This window comes from Scomber japonicus, chromosome 17 (assembly GCF_027409825.1).
Source record: "Scomber japonicus isolate fScoJap1 chromosome 17, fScoJap1.pri, whole genome shotgun sequence".
Lineage (NCBI taxonomy): Eukaryota > Metazoa > Chordata > Actinopteri > Scombriformes > Scombridae > Scomber > Scomber japonicus.
The window spans coordinates 30,346,202-30,372,224 of NC_070594.1; the positions used below are offsets into that span (position 1 = coordinate 30,346,202).

A 26,023-nucleotide genomic window follows, 5' to 3' on the forward strand; every position below is an offset into this window, starting at 1 on the left:
AATATAACATTTTTTTTTTATTATTTTGTAAAGCAAATATAAGCATTACAACAACATTATGAAAAACATTTCAATGAATACTAGTTCAACAGCAGATGCAAAATATAAGTATTCAACACAATCTGCACAAAAGTACCACTTTTGACATTTAAAAATTGATTTCAAAGTAATTTCAGGTCATCTTGTGACACCCATGAATCTCCCCATCTCATGTGGCTAAAAGAAAGAAAAGATGGAAAATAGAGATTTTTTTCTTAGTGTCTCTTGAGTATCAAAGACTCATAAACAACAATTCCATGGATTAACTTAGCATATTTATCTTATATTTCTATATTTGTTATAATAGAGTCCAACATCCTATAACAGGGCTACTCTTTATGGAAAATTTAGGAACAGAAATTGTGATATTTATTGTATATATATATACACTAGGCGTCATGGTAGCCTTTGAAGGACAGAACTGTGAAAGACATGGCAAAGAGCATCAACATGTGTAAACATCAGCATCACCAATTACGGGGGTTCAACGGCTAGATTCTGGCGCATGACACAGGTGACTTCACCAATCTGTCATGACAACAAACCCCACCCAACAACAAGGAACTGTCTGTTTCACTAGGAAATGCTTCACTGAACAATAGCTCTTCCTGGGGATATATTTATTCAGACCTTTTTTTGATCATCAGTTTTGAATTTCAATGATTAATGTTAGTTTGATTGATGTTAATTTGTGAGCGTAATACGCTCAAATGGGGGAATGTAATGGGAATTCTTATTATTCATCTTCTCTGATAAAATGAGTAACTATGTGATATGATTAGGTGTATGTGTGTGTCATAATCTGCTGACCATGACACCACTTATGTTACATGAAATGCTGATTGAGTGAACATTGAGTGAACATCATGTATAATCATGTTATAATCTACTGATTAACCATTGTCCTGATTGTACACACATTATGACGTGACTATTGTGCTTACATTGTTCTGATGATAGAACAAGGTCATGCTTTCACAAGATAATGTATTGTATATAATCTGACTATTTCCTCTGCTCCGGGCTCGCTGTGCCATCTCACGCTTGAGACAGCAAGGAGTCCTTCTGCAGACAACTGAATAAACTAGAGAAAGACAACGAACGACTTTGTGCTTCTTGATGAATAAATATCAAATGGGGACATTTGCAGTGTTACAGCAGCAAGTGGACAGTAGAAATGGAAGAACATCAATAAGAAAAAATAATAAAGAACAATAGATAGGGCATATAATAATAAACAATTACACAACATTTAACAGGCCAATTCTTCAAGAAATAGTATCAACAATTCTACATAGTAGGTCACATATGGGACAATGAAGCCACAGTACTGTAGTGATGGTTGATTTAGAAGATCTTTGACTTAATTAATATGAAAAAATGACTAGAAATTAAAATGAAAAGCATGCGTCTACTGAAACCCTTACATCTATATATTATTATGTTCTCAGATCAAAGGTCATGATGTGAGTGATGGCACCCAGGTTATTAATTCTCAAATCTTTACTTTGAAATGCACCTGGCAGACCGTCTCTCTCTCTCTCTCTCTCTCTCTCACACACACACACACACACACAAACATAGATGTGTGTCTCTGTATGGCAGACCTTCACACACACACACACACACACGCACACGCACACATGACCACAAAAGACAGAACCCTTACATCTATCTATCTATCTATCTATCTATGTATATCATTGACTGCCACCTGATGAAGCAGGTTTATGACTATGTTTCTGTCTGTATTGTGCACATGAGTTCTGTTGACAGTAACATGTTCGATCAGTTAAAAAAATCAGACTTCATTTTAGAATCAATTTAAAATCACAGCAGTTTTATTCAGCAATGCAAACTCACTCAATAAGAGCATGTCATAGATGTTCCCAGGTCAAAATAAGATAAGATATTTCTTTATTAGTCCCCAATGGGGAAATTTGCAGTGTTACAGCAGCAAGTGGACAATAGAAATGGAAGAACATCAATAAGAAATAATAAAGAACAATAATTACACAACATTTAACAGGCCAATTCTTCAGGAAATAGTATTAGCAATTCTACATAGTAGGTCACATATGGGACAATGAAGCCACAGTACTGTAGTGATGGTTGATTTAGAAGATCTTTGACTCAATTAATATGAAAAAATGACTAGAAATTAGAAATGAAAAGCATGCGTCTACTGAAACCCTTACATCTATATATATATATATATATATATATATATATATATATTATTGTGTTCTCAGGTCAAAGGTCATTATGTGAGTGATGGTACCCAGGTTAATTTTATAAGACTAAATGATTATTAATTCTCAAATCTTTACTTTGAAAGGCACCTGGCAGACGGTCACACACACACACACACACACAAACATAGATGTGTGTCTGTGTGTGGCAGACCTTCACACACACACACACACACACACACGCACATGACCACAAAAGACAGAACCCTTAAATCTATCTATCTATCTATCTATCTATCTATCTATCTATCTATCACGGTAATGTAGTGATGGTTGATTTAGAAGATCTTTGACTCAATTAATATGTGAGTGATGGCACCCAGGTTAATTTTATAAGACTAAATGATTATTAATTCTCAAATCCTTACTTTGAAAGTGGTAGACCTTCACACACACACACACACACACAAACATAAACCTGTGTCGATAAGATATTTCTTTTAGTCCCACAATGGGGAAATTTGCAGTGTTACAGCCGCAAGTGGACAGTAAAAATGGAAGAGTATCAATAAAAAAAGAATAAAGAACAATAGATAAGTACGAATAGTAGAGCATATAATAAAAACCAATTACACAACATTTAACAGGCCAATTATTCAAGAGATAGTATTAGCAATTCTAAAAGGCAGTCCCTTTTCAGAATGAAAGTCCTGTAAAAATCTCTGTTAGTGATAGTGATATTTGTGACTCCATTGCACCATAGTTTTCCATTATGGAACAGTTTTTCATGCTTATGGTTTCGGATTTAAGTTTGCAGTTTGTTTTTGTTGTTGTTCACTTACACAAACCAGAATTTTATTTCCAATTCTATAAAGTCAAGAATTAACAAGAGAGTGATCATTAGATAAATACATGGTCAGAATCTCAGCAGAAGATAGGATAAAGAGTTCTCTCTTTCAGAGAGAAATCGATAAAATGATTATTCCACCTTAACCATTATGACTATGGTGTCTGTCACCTTTACCCAAATCAGTGAGGATGACCCTGGAGATTGTCACAACAACTTCTTGAAGCTGTATGATGACCCAGATACCTCCTCACTGTCTTTTGGACCTTACTGTGACCTTACTGTATGTAACCCAAAAATAATCACTACTTTAACTGTAATGTTGCAGATATTCACTTAATCTGATAGTGTTTTTGATTCAGTTTTCACAACTCAAGATTTAAATGAGCTCAGTTTATTTAATTTGCATGAAGTGTGGTCAGGCTGTTTTGCTAGATGTTGCACATATCTGAAAAGAAACATGACAATGTTTTCTGCTGTTAAACTAGGATTATTTGATAAAGAAAAATATGCAAGTACTATTCATTTCACAAGTTTAACTGTTGTCCCCATTTCACTGAAAACTTTGTGCTCAATGCACTGACTTCACATTTTCACATCACACCTGTGTTTATTGCATAATGGACCACCACTCAGTACTAACTAATTTGTGATATCACAAATCTGAAACTGAGATTTAAGGTGAGTACAGACAAACTTTCACCCTTCAGCAAATTAATGTGAAAACAGCCATCTAACTTATACATCATTCTGCACATGAAGTAGCTGGTAGCCATGTGGCTAACGTTATCAATAAGCATTATAAAATAGTAACACAGGAAGGAATAGTAATGCTTACGACTAGTGCTGTGTGTTATCACATTGTATGCCCGCATAATTATTCTATAGCACAAACGGAAAGAAGTGAGTATGAAAATATGTATGGCTTGCTTGTGTAATGTTAGTTGGCAAAACACAGTAATGCTGTCAGGACAGTACGCATAATAGTAACAATAGTGCTACTGCTAACCATGCTTTATTCCTTGCTATTTCAGAAACTTTTTACTATATGTATGATATTAAGCTATTGGACTGGTGAGGAAATACTCTGACTGTTACTTTGATAATGTCACACCGGTAGTGTCAAGTTGAGTTTTTGTCCTGTCTCAATGTTTGTTTTGTGACTTCCTGTTTTATTTTGGTATTGACTCTCCTCTCATTTCAGGTGCCTTGCCCTTCCTCATGTGTCACCAGTCTGATTGTCTTCCCTGATTCCTGATTGTGTCCACCTGTTCCCCATTTCCCTCCATGTGTGCTTATAGTCTGCGTCTCCGTTTGTCCTGTGCGAGTGTGTCTTGTCTGTCATCCAGAGAACAAGTGTCCTGTCATAGTTAGTCAGTGTTCATAGTATATGGTATTTGTAGTGTGTCATTTCCTCGGAAGAGGATTTTTTGTTAGACTTTTTGCCATTTAGTTTATCAGAGTTCCAAAGTTTAGTTCACCTTTTTCCCTGCTTTTCCCTCGATTGAGGCGCTTTTTGTTTATCAGAGTTCCTAAGTTTAGTTATCCTTTTTCCCTGCTTTTCCCTCGATTGAGGCACTTTGTGTTCATCTCCATTTTTGAGAATAAAGCCTTGTCGGCTTCATCCTGAGCTCTGCATCCGAGTCCTCTCTTTGAGTTCCTGCGTGATAGATACATTTTGGTCTTACCAACTACTGGTGTTTTCTATAACTAAAGAAGTTTATTGTAATTGAAAGCTTAGCAATTCTGAAATCTTTAATGTGTGAATTGTTGGTCATGTTGGGTTTGTTAAGATTAAAGCTCTGAAATATTTTATACAGAGGTTACATTTTTTGTCTTGCATTCCTTAGGTCATAATGCCCAATACTGCTGTTACTCCACCATGGCAGACTGGCAGATGCTGTGTGATGGAAGGAATAACACCAGAGGCCTGTACTACGAAGCTGGATTTTCTCTTATCGAGGTAACTTCAGGGTTAACCCTGGGTTTTCCGTACTACGAAGCTGGTTCACTTCTTACCGGGGTAAATCACCATGGTAACTTATGCTGAACGGCTAACCTGCTCCGGAGCAGGTTATGTTCTGGATAAGAGATCAACAAGTATAAAAGCACCACCTCCTGACCAATCAGGTCTCTTAGAAAATGACCTGCCCATTCTTAGAAGATACTGTCATTGGTGCGTGGATAGCGAGAGGAGCAGTTAGGAGAGAAAGAGTTTTTAGGGATAGATGCAATTTTTTAATTGACCAAATACATATTTTAAAAAAAATCCTTGAGGCACATGAGGGATATTATTCTGTATGCTATACAGCTGGTTTGACATCATTCACTCAAATGGTTGAAGCGCATAATAGGTTTGTATTTTGAATGTTGAATATTAAACTAACTTAATGAAAGGAAGGGCACTGAGGAAGTGATCTGCCCGAAACGTCTGTGCCGTAATAAAGTGACATTGAGTGATCAGAATGCTGTCCGTTTATATAGTCTGATAAATTAATATTGTATGATCTCATGAATTTACACATTAACAGAGTCAGCAATTTTCTGCCAGCATTCCTTCCTGGCTTTTGCTGCAGCAACAGTGTTGCTTTTAGCCTGAATGATGTTTGAATTCTTCATATTTATGAAGAATAATTGTCTGCTCCTCCATGGTAAAGTAGGCTGCTCTGCAGAGTTTCTGCATGTTTGTGATTGGTCAGACGCTGCAAACACCACCCCTTTATGTGAGCGTGCAGTGATCCAGATTGAAAAACCCTAGGTTCAATTGCCGAGTTGATAACCAGCTTCGTAGTACCGCTTATCCTAGATTGCGAATGTCTGGGTAAGTCAACCCAGGTAACGGAGAGATATCCTGGGTATGTTAATCCAGTTTCGTAGTACAGCATACTCGGGAGCTACTCTTCATCACGTCCTCATCAGTGGCTTTGAGTACAGCAGGCCACAAAAGCAGACAAACCATACTGAATTACACTTTGCATGCTGCTACTTTGTCACTACTGATCATATACCTTACATGGTGTCATTATTGTCATTGTTTCTGAATTTGATTTGCTTTTGACGTGTTCTAAACTGAAGGGGCAGTAAACCACATTTGAGATGTTAAAACACAACTGTAATACATCAATGTGTATTACAGTGGAGTTTTGTTTTCATTCCAACTGCCAAGTGTAGATTGTACAGATTTACAATTGATCTTTTTTGTCCAGATGGTTACAGCAAGAAGAGAAAGGTGATGTATACCTCTAAAAAATGTAGTATTTATGATTATTGTTTTCTGGAATTGACTGTGCAATACTGCTCACCAATAAACTTGACATGATTTGAGATTATAGTCATGCTTCATCCATTTCAACCTTCAATTCTTTGTAACACTGTAGATAAAGTATTAATTAGGGCTCCGCTGGCTTAGTCCACGACTGCATAGAGATCACTGACCATACACAGGTGAAATATAAATTGATGTACTGTTTACCACAAAGCAGAAACTTACGGCGTTTCACAATTAGGTCATTAGTTAATGAAGCAAATATTTGTTTACTTATCAATAAACAATAGGCAAAACAATAATAACTTCTGAACATAAATTAATTAAAGGTGTGAAGTCTACTGAACAGGACTGAATTGCCTTTGACCTCTAAATGATGCCTATCAATTTGGGGTGCATGTTGCTGCAGATGTCAGAGGTAGGTATGGAATGGTAGTTGAGCCCCTGTGGATGGTGGAGCATCATGATGGCCCTGCTGCATATCATCAGAGCATCATAAACCAGCCCTGGCTGCAGGTCAAAAAGGCTCCTTCCAGGGTCAACTCTTGAAGCAGGCTTCAAAATATGTTTTTTTTTTTTTTACATCTGTTTACATAAATATTGTAGTAAATGAGTTAGAAGTTACAGTCCAACATAAATATACAATAAAATATCTTCATTTAATGAAACCACATTTTTTAATATTATTTTTGATAACATTTTTCCAGCTTCAGCCATTACATTTACATTTTTTCCTGTATTTTGATTCGTATCTACAGGGGAAAATGCAGCATGTAATTCAGTTGTACATTTTTAGTTTGATGTCTTTGATATCAGTCTCAGTTTACTGTTAACTTTCCTATAGCCACATAAGAGGTGAATTTACTTATTCCAAATGCAAAACAATATTTCTTACTGCTGCTGCTTCAGATTAAAAGTGTTCAACTGGTGAAATATATGCTGTTTTTTATAGTAAAGCAAACAGGATTGCATTGTATTTGTCACCATAGTTACCACCAAAAGTGATAGTTGATTATAAATATGTCTAAAATTATTAGTAGGCTTCCTTAAAATGCGGTCAGTTTTGTTGGTTGTTCTGCAAACAGATACCCAGATGCCTATTTTAGCTGCCCGATATGTGTGCTGTATTATTAAATTGCACTTGCCAAATTAACCAGGACTGAAATCGTAAGGATTACAACATAACACATTTTTCCTTGCACATTGTTCCATATGTTGAATGTTTGAACTTCATATGCAGAATCATGCCAGTTAGATGGCTGTTTTCACATTCATTTGCTGAAGGGTGAAAGTTTGTCTGTATTCACCTTAAATCTCAGTTTCAGATTTGTGATATCACAAATTAGTTAGTACTGAGTGGTGGTCCATTATGCAATAAACACAGGTGTGATGTGAAAATGTGAAGTCGTCAGTGCATTGAGCAGAAAGTTTTCAGTGAAATGGGGACATGTGTTCAACAGTTAAACTTGTGAAATTAATAAGACTTGCATATTTATAGATTTAGGATTTTTTTAATTAGGGAGAAATAAGTATATCACAATTTTAATAAGGTATTCTGACTTTCTCACGGACTATGTTTGTATGTCTTGAAATATGTTTGGAAGGGACCTTTAACTACTATCTCCTCACATTCAGTCTTCTTCAGGGAGGATAAATGCATACTTGCACTTCCAAAAATGTATTTTTCGTTACCAAATAATCCTAGTTTAACAGCAGAAAACATTGTCTTTTCAATTCTATTTTTTTTTTCAGATATGTGCAACATCTAGCAAAACAGCCTGACCACACTTCATGCAAATTAAATAAATTGAGCTCATTTAAATCTTGAGTTGTGAAAACTGAATCAAAAAATTAGAGTGACACAAAATGATGTACCCCTACCACTAGCAGATTAAGTGAATATCCTTCTAAGTCTGCGACATTACAGTTAAAGTAGTGATTCTTTTTGGGTTACATACAGTAAGGTTACAGTAAGGTCCAAAAGTCAGTGAGGAGGTATCTGAGCCATCATACAGCTTCAAGAAGTTGTTGTGCTCCAGGGTCATTCTCACTGATTTGGGTAAAGGTGACATACACCATAGTCATAATGGTTAAGGTGGAATAATCATTTTATCGATTTTGCTCTGAAAAAGGCCAGATTTAAATGTGTTTTCACTGTGGGTTCAAACTTAACTTTATACAGTGTAGTTCTTTCTCTTTGCCACAAGAGGTTCACCACCAAGGTGAGCGCTTGTAGATGAGCTGTAAGACTTCTGCTCCTCTGACAATGGACACAACTTATATAAATGATTTGTGTCTACTTTTCCTGTATAAAATTAGTCATGTGTGTTACCTTTTGACAGGCTGTTTTGCTAAGACCTCTTAGAGCTCTCCTGATGTCATTTGGGTAAATGATGCAGTAAACGATCATCACATGTAAATTTCTCATATGTTATATGTTAAAGGGTGAATTGTGCATTTTTTTCATGTGACAATAATTGTGAAGAATAAACATTTCATTTGAATGAAAGAGAAATCCTCATCCTATCATAACCTCTGCTGAAATTCTGACCATGTATTTATCTAATGATCTCTCTCCTGTTAATTCTTGACTTTATAGAATTGCAAATTAAATTGTGGTTAGTGTAAGTGAACAACAACAAAAACAAATTTAAACCAAACTTAAATCAAAACTTGAAACTGCTAACTTAAAGGTGCAGTGTGTAGGACTTGGTAAAAATGGAATATAACATTCAAAAGTATGTTTCAATTCCTGTTTAGTCAAAAAAAAATACTGTCTGTTGTGTTTGTATTATTTGAGAAATAGTATTTTAATCTACACAGGGGGTAGTGACCCTTCAGGGGGCCGCCATGTTGCACCGCCATTGCGGGCTACACAATAGTGTGTTGACTACCGCCTACTTAATAGCAAGACATGGAAGGACACATTCCCTCTACCTCGCATTGAGGAAAGCCTTGATGCCCTTGCGGGAGCTCGCTGGTTTACCACCCTGGACTTAGCGAGTGGGTAGGATAAGCCCAAGACAGCCTTTTGTACACCCTTTGGCCTCTTTGAATGGAATCGCATGCCATTCGGCTTATGCAATGCCTCCAGCACCTTTCAAAGGTTGATGCAAAGGATTTTTGGGGATCAACAGTGCCAATCCTTGCTTCTATATTTGGATGACATTATTGTATTCTCTTCTTCAGTCTCACAACATCTGCAGCGACTGGAGGTGGTACTAAGTAGGCTGCAGAGGGAAGGCTTGAAGGTCAAACTTGAAAAGTGTGCCTTTTTCCAGCAGGAGGTCTGTTATTTGGGGCATATCATCTCCAGTCAAGGAGTTTCCACAGACCCTGCCAAGATTGAGGCAGTGGCAAAATGGCAGCGTCCTTGCCATGTGCAAGAGCTGCGCTCGTTCTTGGGGTTCACCAGCTATTACAGGCGGTTTGTTGAGGGGTTCGCTAAGCTGGCAGGTCCCCTGCATAAGCTGGTGGCAGAACTCGCAGGTACCCGGTCCAAGCGAGGCTCTGGGCGGGACCTGAGCTCTGAATGGACACCCCAGTGCGAGCAAAGCTATGAGGCCTTAAAGGCGAAGTTGGTTTCGGCCCCAGTGTTGGCCTATGCTGATTTTTCATGTGCATTCATCTTAAATGAATTAAATGAAACATTGTCCATTCAGTACTTGCCAGTTGCAAATTGTCCATTTATTCCATGTAGTATTTCCTTTCCATTCAAGCATTAATACTTCAACAGTTCACAAAATCACAGCCCAACTGCAGCTCCTCTGCCTTGAGCTTCATGTGACCAGGTGAATACAGGGTAGGTGTGGTGAGAGTCGGTGTGTGTGAGTGTGTGTGTGTGTGCGCGTGTGGTCAAAAATCTGTTTCCCTTTCCGGGCGGCACCTGAACCTACACGGTATAGTTCCTACTTATAGCAGACGTCTTAATTGGCTCCTACACACCGGCCCCTAATTGTAAGTGGTAGGCAAACATTACAATTCAACACAATAATAGAGGAGCCAAATGTGAAAATCTCAATTATGTACATGGATATGCAAATAACATCATTCAATTTACCCCTCTTGTATTAAGCAAAGCTTAGTTACAGGTCTCTCAATAGTGTTGCTTTTAGTCTGTAACTTGACAGAACGCACTAGGCCCCTTTTGTCAGGAAAAACCTCCAACACCTTGCCAAGAGGCCAAGAACCACGTGGAGCTGATGAATCCATGATGACTACTACATCTCCAGGAACTAAACTCCTTTTCCTCTGGTTCCACTTCTGTCTCTCTTGCAGCAATGGCAGATATTCTCGGACCCAGCGCTTCCAGAACAGATCAGATATGTATTGAACTTGCTTCCATCTGCGTTTCACATACATATCAGATGGATCAAAAAGTCCAGGCGGCAAAGCTGGTTTTCCTTTCAGAAGCAGGAGATGATTTGGCATGAGAGGCTCCAAGTCATTTGGATCGTCAGACAACTTAGTGATAGGACGATCGTTAAGAATTGCTTCTACTTCACACATGACAGTGTGGAGTCCATCATCATCCAACATCTGCTGGCGCAAGACTGAATTGAGTACACGTCTTACTATGCGTATCATGCGCTCCCAAACGCCACCATAATGAGAACCCGCTGGGGGATTGAAACTCAATTCCAGCTGGCATGAGAGCTCCTTGAATCTGCTCATGATTTAATGCAGCAAGAGCCTCTCTAAGTTCTCTTTCCGCACCGACAAAGTTAGTTCCATTGTCTGACCTGATATGGACGACTTGACCTCTCCTGCTAATAAACCGACGAAGAGCATTTATACATGCGTCAGTCTCAAGGGAGTTGGCCACCTCCAAATGAACTGCTCTACTTGCCAAGCAGGTAAATATCACTCCATATCGTTTGTAAGTTGTTCTGCCTTTCCTTACTTCCACAGGTCCAAAGTAGTCCACTTCAACATTGGTGAATGGCGGTAGATCTGGGCTAATTCTTTCCTTAGGAAGGTCTGCCATCTTCTGCTCCATAGCCTTTCCATTAAAGCGTCTGCAAAAACTGCATTTGGATATGATCTTCCTCACAGCTGAGTTGGCACTAGTTATCCAAAACTTCCCCCGCAGTGCAGACAATGTATGGTTTCGACCACTGTGACCCAATAACTGGTGGATATCTTTGAGAATAAGCATAGAAATATGCTGCTCTTTGGAGAGGATGAGTGGATGTTTTACCTCCAAAGGCATTGCTCCCTTGCTTAATCTTCCTTCAACTCTTAAGAGTCCGTCTTCCAATATTGGATCCAGCTTATAGATGGAACTTTGTCTGCTTACTGTTCTTTCAGACAACAGGGAAGAAATTTCATCCTGAAATCTTTGTTGCTGACAATAGCGAATGATTGCCAACTCTGCCTTCACCAGATCATTTGGCATCAAGATGTTCCTGTGTTTTATTGCAGTCTTTGATCTCTTTACTCGAATATTTACACAGGCCTTCAAACATTTTCTTGAACGACTGCGCTCCAACAAGATTCCTTTCAGCCGGAGAAACCACGCCACTGACACCTTGAGCTTTTTCCAGTCTGAGAAGTAACTCATAAGTTCATCAGTGGCAGTAAGTGAATGGTTACCAATAACATTCACCAAGGCATCCCTTTTTACTTCTGGATCGTCTGCATTCACTTGGACATCACCACCATAATTTGTTGGCCAGTCTTTCTCAGACTTCCACAGAAACTTGGGACCCTCCAGCCAACTATGGTTTTTCAGAAAGTCTGACACCTTTACTCCTCTGGAGGCAGCATCAGCAGGGTTGTCCTTAGAGCCAACATGTCTCCACTGGGAATGGCTTGAAACTTCTCTTATGGCTGTGATCCAATTTGCCACAAATGTATGGAAACGCTTGTCTTCATTATTGATGTACTTCAAAACTGAAGTACTGTCTGTCCAAAACACAGATTCATCAAAGTGAAGTTGAAGCTCTGATTTTAACATCACATCCATCCTAGCAGCCAGAACTGCAGCTGTTAGTTCCAGTCGTGGAATAGTTACAGATTTTAATGGCGTAACTCTGGCCTTTCCCAATAGGAACGCAACATGAGCCATACCTTTGGAGTTCTGCAGCCTGATGTAAGTTACAGTGCCATAACCATCTTTACTGGCGTCTGCAAAATGATGTAGTTGTCTGTGTATGGGTGCACCAAAGTCTTGTGGCTTTATGCATCTATCAACCCTGAACGATGCTAGCAACTCCAGATCTGCCAACCATCTTTTCCACTGATTTTCAATATCTGGTGGCATGACATCGTCCCATCCACAGCTTCTCCTGCAGAGCTCCTGTTGCATGATTTTTGCAGACAAAGTGACTGGCGCCAACATACCTAAAGGATCGTACACTGAGCTGGCTGTGCACAACATGCCACGTCTGGTTAGAGACTGCTGCTTCACTTCCATCTTGAACTTAAAGGAGTCTGACTCGACGCACCAAAGCAGACCTAAAGCTCTTTCCATAGGAAGATTGTCTCGATCCAGATTCAGCTCTTTCAGATCTTTAGCCCGTTGTTCTTCTGCAATTGTCTGCAACACTGCCCGACTGTTGCTAATCCATTTTTCCAAAATGAAACCACCTCTTTTACGGAGAGCCGAGAGATCTTTTATCATCTGGATGGCCTCCTTTTCTGAGCCCAGGCTCATCAAACAATCGTCCACATAAAAGTTTTGCTTGACAGCTTGAACAGTCTCAGCAGAAAAGTCAGACTTGTTGTCATCAGCAGTCCGTCTCAGCGCATAACTAGCGCTTTTCCTCAATCCAAGTATCCTTTGTTTTGCCACTGCAAAGTTGTTTGGAAGAAGAACATCAGGTTTATTAAGAGGCAGCTTCAGGGTGTACCTCTCATTCTGTAGCTCAGCAGAGGATTCCATGACTTCCAAAAACTTAAGGTCCTCTTGAGACATTTCTTTGTCCTCTGAGGTTTTTTCATTAAAGTCATGCATATACTGATTCCTCAGCATGATTTCCAAGTTAGACACTGAAATCCTGTTCACCACAACAGAGGAAAGCTCCACATCAAGACTGCTGCCATTTCCACTTCCAGTTACAGGGCCATTGATAACCCATCCCAAGACTGTTCTTATAGCGTATGGGCTATCTCCACAACTGTTGACAATTTCCCATGGTTCCAATAACTTGGGAGCGTTGGTTCTTATCAACATGTCAACATTGGCGTTTATACTTGGAATATGGACTTTTGACAGATGAGGCCACCTTTTCACATCTGCGGCAGTAGCAATATTGTCTGCAGTGACTGGCATCTTCTTCTGTGTGAGAACTTCCGGAAGGAGATAAAAGTTGTTTTCCTCAAGACCAGACACCTCCAAACCCAATAAGGAGTGTGCAGGAACAACTTTTTCCTGTCCCATTGTTTTCAGAAGAAAATGGGTTCTTTTCCCTGTAATGTTCAACTTCTGCATAAGATCTTCTGAACAGAATGTAGCTGAACTTCCAGGGTCCAGAAATGCATAGGTCTGTATGACCTCACTTCCCTTAGTGGACTTAACCTTCACCGGCACAATAGAGAGAATGCAGCGATCCTTTCCGGCCCCTGTATGTCCACATGTCTGAGGGAGAGTTGATGGTTTAACTCCTGGTGACTCACTTGATGGTTCTAACTCCACATCTGCCTTCTTGATATGGAGCACAGTGGGATGTTGCCGTCCACAAACCTCACAAACCAAGCGTTTATTACAGGTCCGGCTTATGTGTCCGGTGCATAAGCATCCAAAACAAATGCCTTTCTCCTTCAGAAAATCAATTTTGTCTCGGTGCTTCTTTCCTTTAAACTGTTGGCATTTTTCTAAAGGGTGAGCACGTGAACAGCAATGACAGTTTAGGCTTTCCTGTTTCTTGAAGTCATTTTGAGTAACTTTGTTTTCCACGGAGTACATAGGTGCTACTGTAGTGGCAAAACTGCTTCCTTTCGCTCCACTCCTTGACTGTAGCTTTAACTTGTTGGTAGGGTTTACACTAACAGATTTCGGTGTTACGACTTCAAGATCTCCAAAGATGGAGTCAGAAAGAATCCTCACATGCTTTTCAAGAAATAAAACCACATCCAAAAAATGAGCTCTGTCATGGGAGGCTTCCATAATGTCATGGGCCTTAGTTCTCCATCGTTCCCTGAGCTTGAATGGCAGTTTGGAAATGATCAGTCTCATATTAGTTGGCAAATCCAACTCGTACATGTAATGAAGTTCTTCCATTAGATTGCAACATCCACGCAGAAACAAAGCATAAGCTTGTAGGGCTTTGACATCCTCTGACTTGATTGTTGGCCAAGCCAGAACCTTTTCTGTATATGTAGCTGAAATCTTGTAATCATTTCCATAATGTTCCTTCAGAAGACCCTTTGCCACAATGTAGCCACGTTCAGGAGCCATGTGTTGACAGCTACGAACCAATTCCTTTGGCTGCCCCCTTGTGAACTGTTCCAAGTAATATAAGCAGTCAGCTCCACTAGCTTTGTCCTCCACTCTTTGTTCGAATGCTTTAATGAAAGCTTTGCATTGAAGTGGATCTCCTTCAAATACAGGAATGTCTCGTGTTGGAAGAGACAATAAGCGCTGCTGGTGAACAAGAGTAGCTGTGATTTCATTTTGCTTGTGCATAATAGCAATAACATCTCCAGATGTAATTTCATCACCTTGTAGGTTTGCATGTTGCCTGTTTTCCAAAGCAGTTGTTGTACCAGCTTGCAAACCTTGTGATGATTTTCCATGTTTTTGATCATATGCATCAGCATCTTGTTTTACTGCACTTGAATCGTGTATTTGAGTTGGCTTTGGGTTAACGTCCATTGCTGGCTGTTTGTACTGTGGCAATGACCAATCCTTTTGCTGTGGTTTGCTTGCAACGGGCTCATATTCCTTTGCTGCGGGGTTAAGAGTGTTAAGTGGTTTCAGCTTCCTCTTTTCCCTTTCAAAATATGAGTTCATGCCATTTGATGGTACCCGAGAGGAACGTCCATCTGAAGCCTGCAAAACTGCTAGCTTAGCAGTAGATGCTGCTAACTCAGTTTCCAACTTGAGCTGTTCCTTTCTCCTCCTTATTTGTTGCTCCTGTTCATCCAATGCATGTTGTTCCTTTAATGCTGCCATCCGAACAACAAGTGCAGCTCTTTCTGCTGCTGCTTTAATTTGTGCAGAGGAAGTGGTACTTGATTTGTTACTGATGTAACTTTTGTTTGAATGTTTACCCACATTGGAAACACTATCATCAGGATTAATTTCATCACCACAATCACCATTTTCATGATTACCTTCATTTTCAGGCACACACTTTTCATTTTTCAAAACCCACTCTTGTGTATTGGCAATAAATTCATCATTGAACATCATTTTTGCTTTGAACCATGTTTCATGTCTTTCTTTTTCATCCTGGGGCAACAAACTCATTATTGAATCATGCACGCATTTTATATCATCACACAATTCAATGAAACCATCAAGAGCATTTTGTACCTCAGAATTGTTTCCATTTTGCATTAACCCTTGTATTGTTTTTCTTAATTTGCTAGCCTTATTTAGCTTAGATTTTCTACCATTTTGTAACCTGTCTAACCTGTCGGCAAGAGCTTTAGCAGAAAGTTTGACAACCCGCTTGCTTTGCGTTTCACATTCAACAACAGTGTCCTGTTTGCCAACAGCTGGCACGCTCATAGCTGACGTTATGTCCGTGTCCGCAACGCACTGCTCCATGTCCATTTTAATAGTCCGACCGTCAAACAATTGTTACAAAATTACCAACACAAAGCTTTTTGTTCATCCCATTCAGCAACCAATGCATTGGACTTACGCCTTATTTTTTGTGTGCACACAACTAAATGGCCATCTAAACTTGCGGTAGCGCTACCTTACCCCAGTCAGATGAAACAGCTGTTGTGTGTCTCCGGCGGAAACTCTGCAACGTCCAAACCGAATCCTCCAGTCAGCAGCCTGTTGTGATGAGATGTTCTCCGGTGTCCTGGTCAGCCGATGAGCAGGTGGACCACAACAGATGAGAAGATGCACCGCAGCTCCTCTCCAGCGTCCCAATCAGCTGATCAGCCACAGCTCGCTACACGCTCCAATTACGCAATCCATGTCTGCTCTCCCGCGTTGCCGCAAATCAGGGCAAACTTCTTCTCGATTAATTAACAAAACGGGAAGATTTTTGAATGAAAGTATAGTGGCCAAGCCCACGCTTTAGGCCACTGAGGTGCTCCACGTATTAGTTAATTGACGCACATTTCACCTTCCGATTAAATGAAACATTGTCCATTCAGTACTTGCCAGTTGCAAATTGTCCATTTATTCCATGTAGTATTTCCTTTCCTTTCAAGCATTAATACTCCAACAGTTCACAAAATCACAGCCCAACTGCAGCTCCTCTGCCTTGAGCTTCATGTGACCAGGTGAATACAGGGTAGGTGTGGTGAGAGTCGGTGTGTGTGAGTGTGTGTGTGTGTGCGCGTGTGGTCAAAAATCTGTTTCCCTTTCCGGGCGGCACCTGAACCTACACGGTATAGTTCCTACTTATAGCAGACGTCTTAATTGGCTCCTACAGCTACCTTAATTCAGCTAAGTTGGGGGCCACAGAGCAGCGGTGGCCGTCCCAACTAGCTGTCTTTGATTTTGACATCAGGTATCGCTCCGGGCGCGTCAATAAGAACGCTGATGCTCTCTCCCGGCAGTATCTGGCTGAACATGTGCTACCTGGGACTTCAGTCCCACTGCTTTTCCCACCAGCTTCAGGCACAGACCCAGTGGTGCCTGCTGTCCAGTCGATGGTGTCTGTCTTTTGGGGCCATTCCCCATTGGACCTCCGTTCGTTGCAGGAGGCTGATGCTCTTTTGTGTGACCATTTTCTACCCTTTTGGAGGAAGCTGGCTAAGCCTACTCATGACGAGAGGCAGCAACTTCCCACTTCTGCATTGACACTCCTGAAACAGTGGGACCGCTTGGTTGAGCAGGAGGGTGTATTGTACCGCTGGACGTTTAGTTCGGATGGGGGGGAGGAGTACCTCCAGCTTGTCCTACCTGCTGTTCTTAAGGAGGAAACACTGACTCAGTTGCACCAAGACCATGGTCACCAGGGCATCGAGCGCACCACTGAATTGGTGCGGCAGCGCTGCTACTGGCCGGGGATGTCTGCCGACATCAAGCAGTGGGTCCAGACAAGGACTCGGGGTCAGTGCCCCATAGTTTCATGGGTCACCTACTGGCATCTCAGCTGAATGAGACCAAATGGTCAGTGGCGGTCCCAACCCGGGATCAGCAGGCAGCAACTGTGGCTCAGGTCTTGCTGACCGAATGGTTCTTCAAATTTGGTATTCCAAGTCGTATTCATTCTGACCAAGGTCGAAGCTTTGAGAGCTCCTTGATTCAACAGCTCTGTCGCTTGTATGAGGTAGATAAATCGCGAACCACTCCTTACCATCCAGTCGGCAACGGGCAGTGTGAGCGATTTAATAGAACTCTTCATGATCTTTTGCGGACGTTGCCAGCCTCCCGGAAGCGGGATTGGGTTTCTTGTCTCCCGCAGGTGTTGTTTTGTTGTAACACTACACCACATCAAAGTATAGGAGAGTCGCCTTTCTTTTTGATGTTTGGACGAGAGCCTAGGCTTCCCGTGGACTTCCTTTTGGGTCGGGTCCTTGAATCTGCTCATGATTTAATGCAGCAAGAGCCTCTCTAAGTTCTCTTTCCGCACCGACAAAGTTAGTTCCATTGTCTGACCTGATATGGACGACTTGACCTCTCCTGCTAATAAACCGACGAAGAGCATTTATACATGCGTCAGTCTCAAGGGAGTTGGCCACCTCCAAATGAACTGCTCTACTTGCCAAGCAGGTAAATATCACTCCATATCGTTTGTAAGTTGTTCTGCCTTTCCTTACTTCCACAGGTCCAAAGTAGTCCACTTCAACATTGGTGAATGGCGGTAGATCTGGGCTAATTCTTTCCTTAGGAAGGTCTGCCATCTTCTGCTCCATAGCCTTTCCATTAAAGCGTCTGCAAAAACTGCATTTGGATATGATCTTCCTCACAGCTGAGTTGGCACTAGTTATCCAAAACTTCCCCCGCAGTGCAGACAATGTATGGTTTCGACCACTGTGACCCAATAACTGGTGGATATCTTTGAGAATAAGCATAGAAATATGCTGCTCTTTGGAGAGGATGAGTGGATGTTTTACCTCCAAAGGCATTGCTCCCTTGCTTAATCTTCCTTCAACTCTTAAGAGTCCGTCTTCCAATATTGGATCCAGCTTATAGATGGAACTTTGTCTGCTTACTGTTCTTTCAGACAACAGGGAAGAAATTTCATCCTGAAATCTTTGTTGCTGACAATAGCGAATGATTGCCAACTCTGCCTTCACCAGATCATTTGGCATCAAGATGTTCCTGTGTTTTATTGCAGTCTTTGATCTCTTTACTCGAATATTTACACAGGCCTTCAAACATTTTCTTGAACGACTGCGCTCCAACAAGATTCCTTTCAGCCGGAGAAACCACGCCACTGACACCTTGAGCTTTTTCCAGTCTGAGAAGTAACTCATAAGTTCATCAGTGGCAGTAAGTGAATGGTTACCAATAACATTCACCAAGGCATCCCTTTTTACTTCTGGATCGTCTGCATTCACTTGGACATCACCACCATAATTTGTTGGCCAGTCTTTCTCAGACTTCCACAGAAACTTGGGACCCTCCAGCCAACTATGGTTTTTCAGAAAGTCTGACACCTTTACTCCTCTGGAGGCAGCATCAGCAGGGTTGTCCTTAGAGCCAACATGTCTCCACTGGGAATGGCTTGAAACTTCTCTTATGGCTGTGATCCAATTTGCCACAAATGTATGGAAACGCTTGTCTTCATTATTGATGTACTTCAAAACTGAAGTACTGTCTGTCCAAAACACAGATTCATCAAAGTGAAGTTGAAGCTCTGATTTTAACATCACATCCATCCTAGCAGCCAGAACTGCAGCTGTTAGTTCCAGTCGTGGAATAGTTACAGATTTTAATGGCGTAACTCTGGCCTTTCCCAATAGGAACGCAACATGAGCCATACCTTTGGAGTTCTGCAGCCTGATGTAAGTTACAGTGCCATAACCATCTTTACTGGCGTCTGCAAAATGATGTAGTTGTCTGTGTATGGGTGCACCAAAGTCTTGTGGCTTTATGCATCTATCAACCCTGAACGATGCTAGCAACTCCAGATCTGCCAACCATCTTTTCCACTGATTTTCAATATCTGGTGGCATGACATCGTCCCATCCACAGCTTCTCCTGCAGAGCTCCTGTTGCATGATTTTTGCAGACAAAGTGACTGGCGCCAACATACCTAAAGGATCGTACACTGAGCTGGCTGTGCACAACATGCCACGTCTGGTTAGAGACTGCTGCTTCACTTCCATCTTGAACTTAAAGGAGTCTGACTCGACGCACCAAAGCAGACCTAAAGCTCTTTCCATAGGAAGATTGTCTCGATCCAGATTCAGCTCTTTCAGATCTTTAGCCCGTTGTTCTTCTGCAATTGTCTGCAACACTGCCCGACTGTTGCTAATCCATTTTTCCAAAATGAAACCACCTCTTTTACGGAGAGCCGAGAGATCTTTTATCATCTGGATGGCCTCCTTTTCTGAGCCCAGGCTCATCAAACAATCGTCCACATAAAAGTTTTGCTTGACAGCTTGAACAGTCTCAGCAGAAAAGTCAGACTTGTTGTCATCAGCAGTCCGTCTCAGCGCATAACTAGCGCTTTTCCTCAATCCAAGTATCCTTTGTTTTGCCACTGCAAAGTTGTTTGGAAGAAGAACATCAGGTTTATTAAGAGGCAGCTTCAGGGTGTACCTCTCATTCTGTAGCTCAGCAGAGGATTCCATGACTTCCAAAAACTTAAGGTCCTCTTGAGACATTTCTTTGTCCTCTGAGGTTTTTTCATTAAAGTCATGCATATACTGATTCCTCAGCATGATTTCCAAGTTAGACACTGAAATCCTGTTCACCACAACAGAGGAAAGCTCCACATCAAGACTGCTGCCATTTCCACTTCCAGTTACAGGGCCATTGATAACCCATCCCAAGACTGTTCTTATAGCGTATGGGCTATCTCCACAACTGTTGACAATTTCCCATGGTTCCAATAACTTGGGAGCGTTGGTTCTTATCAACATGTCAACATTGGCGTTTATACTTGGAATATGGACTTTTGACAGATGAGGCCACCTTTTCACATCTGCGGCAGTAGCAATATTGTCTGCAGTGACTGGCATCTTCTTCTGTGTGAGAACTTCCGGAAGGAGATAAAAGTTGTTTTCCTCAAGACCAGACACCTCCAAACCCAATAAGGAGTGTGCAGGAACAACTTTTTCCTGTCCCATTGTTTTCAGAAGAAAATGGGTTCTTTTCCCTGTAATGTTCAACTTCTGCATAAGATCTTCTGAACAGAATGTAGCTGAACTTCCAGGGTCCAGAAATGCATAGGTCTGTATGACCTCACTTCCCTTAGTGGACTTAACCTTCACCGGCACAATAGAGAGAATGCAGCGATCCTTTCCGGCCCCTGTATGTCCACATGTCTGAGGGAGAGTTGATGGTTTAACTCCTGGTGACTCACTTGATGGTTCTAACTCCACATCTGCCTTCTTGATATGGAGCACAGTGGGATGTTGCCGTCCACAAACCTCACAAACCAAGCGTTTATTACAGGTCCGGCTTATGTGTCCGGTGCATAAGCATCCAAAACAAATGCCTTTCTCCTTCAGAAAATCAATTTTGTCTCGGTGCTTCTTTCCTTTAAACTGTTGGCATTTTTCTAAAGGGTGAGCACGTGAACAGCAATGACAGTTTAGGCTTTCCTGTTTCTTGAAGTCATTTTGAGTAACTTTGTTTTCCACGGAGTACATAGGTGCTACTGTAGTGGCAAAACTGCTTCCTTTCGCTCCACTCCTTGACTGTAGCTTTAACTTGTTGGTAGGGTTTACACTAACAGATTTCGGTGTTACGACTTCAAGATCTCCAAAGATGGAGTCAGAAAGAATCCTCACATGCTTTTCAAGAAATAAAACCACATCCAAAAAATGAGCTCTGTCATGGGAGGCTTCCATAATGTCATGGGCCTTAGTTCTCCATCGTTCCCTGAGCTTGAATGGCAGTTTGGAAATGATCAGTCTCATATTAGTTGGCAAATCCAACTCGTACATGTAATGAAGTTCTTCCATTAGATTGCAACATCCACGCAGAAACAAAGCATAAGCTTGTAGGGCTTTGACATCCTCTGACTTGATTGTTGGCCAAGCCAGAACCTTTTCTGTATATGTAGCTGAAATCTTGTAATCATTTCCATAATGTTCCTTCAGAAGACCCTTTGCCACAATGTAGCCACGTTCAGGAGCCATGTGTTGACAGCTACGAACCAATTCCTTTGGCTGCCCCCTTGTGAACTGTTCCAAGTAATATAAGCAGTCAGCTCCACTAGCTTTGTCCTCCACTCTTTGTTCGAATGCTTTAATGAAAGCTTTGCATTGAAGTGGATCTCCTTCAAATACAGGAATGTCTCGTGTTGGAAGAGACAATAAGCGCTGCTGGTGAACAAGAGTAGCTGTGATTTCATTTTGCTTGTGCATAATAGCAATAACATCTCCAGATGTAATTTCATCACCTTGTAGGTTTGCATGTTGCCTGTTTTCCAAAGCAGTTGTTGTACCAGCTTGCAAACCTTGTGATGATTTTCCATGTTTTTGATCATATGCATCAGCATCTTGTTTTACTGCACTTGAATCGTGTATTTGAGTTGGCTTTGGGTTAACGTCCATTGCTGGCTGTTTGTACTGTGGCAATGACCAATCCTTTTGCTGTGGTTTGCTTGCAACGGGCTCATATTCCTTTGCTGCGGGGTTAAGAGTGTTAAGTGGTTTCAGCTTCCTCTTTTCCCTTTCAAAATATGAGTTCATGCCATTTGATGGTACCCGAGAGGAACGTCCATCTGAAGCCTGCAAAACTGCTAGCTTAGCAGTAGATGCTGCTAACTCAGTTTCCAACTTGAGCTGTTCCTTTCTCCTCCTTATTTGTTGCTCCTGTTCATCCAATGCATGTTGTTCCTTTAATGCTGCCATCCGAACAACAAGTGCAGCTCTTTCTGCTGCTGCTTTAATTTGTGCAGAGGAAGTGGTACTTGATTTGTTACTGATGTAACTTTTGTTTGAATGTTTACCCACATTGGAAACACTATCATCAGGATTAATTTCATCACCACAATCACCATTTTCATGATTACCTTCATTTTCAGGCACACACTTTTCATTTTTCAAAACCCACTCTTGTGTATTGGCAATAAATTCATCATTGAACATCATTTTTGCTTTGAACCATGTTTCATGTCTTTCTTTTTCATCCTGGGGCAACAAACTCATTATTGAATCATGCACGCATTTTATATCATCACACAATTCAATGAAACCATCAAGAGCATTTTGTACCTCAGAATTGTTTCCATTTTGCATTAACCCTTGTATTGTTTTTCTTAATTTGCTAGCCTTATTTAGCTTAGATTTTCTACCATTTTGTAACCTGTCTAACCTGTCGGCAAGAGCTTTAGCAGAAAGTTTGACAACCCGCTTGCTTTGCGTTTCACATTCAACAACAGTGTCCTGTTTGCCAACAGCTGGCACGCTCATAGCTGACGTTATGTCCGTGTCCGCAACGCACTGCTCCATGTCCATTTTAATAGTCCGACCGTCAAACAATTGTTACAAAATTACCAACACAAAGCTTTTTGTTCATCCCATTCAGCAACCAATGCATTGGACTTACGCCTTATTTTTTGTGTGCACACAACTAAATGGCCATCTAAACTTGCGGTAGCGCTACCTTACCCCAGTCAGATGAAACAGCTGTTGTGTGTCTCCGGCGGAAACTCTGCAACGTCCAAACCGAATCCTCCAGTCAGCAGCCTGTTGTGATGAGATGTTCTCCGGTGTCCTGGTCAGCCGATGAGCAGGTGGACCACAACAGATGAGAAGATGCACCGCAGCTCCTCTCCAGCGTCCCAATCAGCTGATCAGCCACAGCTCGCTACACGCTCCAATTACGCAATCCATGTCTGCTCTCCCGCGTTGCCGCAAATCAGGGCAAACTTCTTCTCGATTAATTAACAAAACGGGAAGATTTTTGAATGAAAGTATAGTGGCCAAGCCCACGCTTTAGGCCACTGAGGTGCTCCACCACGTATTAGTTAATTGACGCACATTTCACCTTCCGATTAAATGAAACATTGTCCATTCAGTACTTGCCAGTTGCAAATTGTCCATTTATTCCATGTAGTATTTCCTTTCCTTTCAAGCATTAATACTCCAACAGTTCACAAAATCACAGCCCAACTGCAGCTCCTCTGCCTTGAGCTTCATGTGACCAGGTGAATACAGGGTAGGTGTGGTGAGAGTCGGTGTGTGTGAGTGTGTGTGTGTGTGCGCGTGTGGTCAAAAATCTGTTTCCCTTTCCGGGCGGCACCTGAACCTACACGGTATAGTTCCTACTTATAGCAGACGTCTTAATTGGCTCCTACAGCTACCTTAATTCAGCTAAGTTGGGGGCCACAGAGCAGCGGTGGCCGTCCCAACTAGCTGTCTTTGATTTTGACATCAGGTATCGCTCCGGGCGCGTCAATAAGAACGCTGATGCTCTCTCCCGGCAGTATCTGGCTGAACATGTGCTACCTGGGACTTCAGTCCCACTGCTTTTCCCACCAGCTTCAGGCACAGACCCAGTGGTGCCTGCTGTCCAGTCGATGGTGTCTGTCTTTTGGGGCCATTCCCCATTGGACCTCCGTTCGTTGCAGGAGGCTGATGCTCTTTTGTGTGACCATTTTCTACCCTTTTGGAGGAAGCTGGCTAAGCCTACTCATGACGAGAGGCAGCAACTTCCCACTTCTGCATTGACACTCCTGAAACAGTGGGACCGCTTGGTTGAGCAGGAGGGTGTATTGTACCGCTGGACGTTTAGTTCGGATGGGGGGGAGGAGTACCTCCAGCTTGTCCTACCTGCTGTTCTTAAGGAGGAAACACTGACTCAGTTGCACCAAGACCATGGTCACCAGGGCATCGAGCGCACCACTGAATTGGTGCGGCAGCGCTGCTACTGGCCGGGGATGTCTGCCGACATCAAGCAGTGGGTCCAGACAAGGACTCGGGGTCAGTGCCCCATAGTTTCATGGGTCACCTACTGGCATCTCAGCTGAATGAGACCAAATGGTCAGTGGCGGTCCCAACCCGGGATCAGCAGGCAGCAACTGTGGCTCAGGTCTTGCTGACCGAATGGTTCTTCAAATTTGGTATTCCAAGTCGTATTCATTCTGACCAAGGTCGAAGCTTTGAGAGCTCCTTGATTCAACAGCTCTGTCGCTTGTATGAGGTAGATAAATCGCGAACCACTCCTTACCATCCAGTCGGCAACGGGCAGTGTGAGCGATTTAATAGAACTCTTCATGATCTTTTGCGGACGTTGCCAGCCTCCCGGAAGCGGGATTGGGTTTCTTGTCTCCCGCAGGTGTTGTTTTGTTGTAACACTACACCACATCAAAGTATAGGAGAGTCGCCTTTCTTTTTGATGTTTGGACGAGAGCCTAGGCTTCCCGTGGACTTCCTTTTGGGTCGGGTCCGAGACCCTGAGCCAGGGGAAGTGCAGGACTGGATGACAGAACATCAGGAAAGGCTCAAGGTGGCCTTCGATAATGCTCGTGAGAGGTTGTTGGCTGCTGCAAGCCGACGGAAAGAGCGGTATGACCAGCATGTTCGGGATGTCCCTCTGCAGGTGGGCCAGCTGGTTTATCTCCGAGATCGTGGTGTTAGGGGTCGGCACAAGTTCCATGATAAATGGAGCTCAGTGATTTATCACGTGCTGAAAGTCCCATCAGGCGACGGAACGGTTTATACCATTGCCCCTGTGGAAGAGCTGCATAGGGCTCGGCAGGTGCACCGAGACATGCTGAAGGCCCAGGTCCTGTCCAGTGCTCGCCCCCTAGAGTGCCGTCTCCACCTGCTTCAGCAGCACTGGCAAACTCCGGTGATCCGTCTGGAGATGGTGAGCTATGGCTGCTGGCCCGTGAAACTTCTGCAGTTGTTGCCATTGAGGCCCCAGTCCAACCCTGCTTTATTGGGCTTAATGCGACGGCCCCAGCAGACGCTCAGCCTGACCCAGGCCCGAGTTCGGCACAGGAACGTTCCCACTAGTAGTCAGCCCAGCCCCTCTCAGCCAGCTTTGCGTCGAACTGGTCGTTCCAATGCCGGCAAACATTCCAATGTTCATCGTCTTCCCCAACCTGTTGCCTAACATGGTAATGGGGTACTTGAACCTGCACAACCTTTGGTTCACACTCAGGTTGCCCTGTTCAGGCCTTGGTCCTAGTTTAGTGTACTTTTTTAACTAGTAGTTCGTCATCGGGGTGACGACGCAGAAAGTGGGGGTGGCAGGTCTAGCGCTGCTCCACCTCCACCCAATCAATCTCACCTGTGCCTGATTACACCGTAAGCCACTTGCTTATCTGGCCAAGCTTGGCTGGTGCGCTCACTACTACCTGGCTGTTCATTTGGCGAGGGCTCTCTCTGGCGTGCTCAGCTGTTTTGCACCAAACCGGTGACTTAAGGAAAGCATGGGTGCTGCCATACATTTATTTTCCATGGGGCATA

General features: G+C 42.3%; 1 protein-coding gene across 1 annotated transcript in view; it reads left to right on the top strand.

The window, feature by feature from the left end:
• LOC128376902 (uncharacterized) overlaps nucleotides 1–25,667 on the top strand; it is a 60,087-nt gene extending 34,420 nt beyond the window's left edge. The window contains 4 exon segments of the mRNA XM_053336756.1: nucleotides 17,584–17,994; nucleotides 18,696–18,892; nucleotides 23,907–24,529; nucleotides 24,700–25,667. Of these exon segments, the coding sequence (XP_053192731.1) occupies nucleotides 17,584–17,994; nucleotides 18,696–18,892; nucleotides 23,907–24,529; nucleotides 24,700–25,667 (2,199 nt within the window).
• Nucleotides 25,668–26,023: the final 356 nt, after the last annotated feature.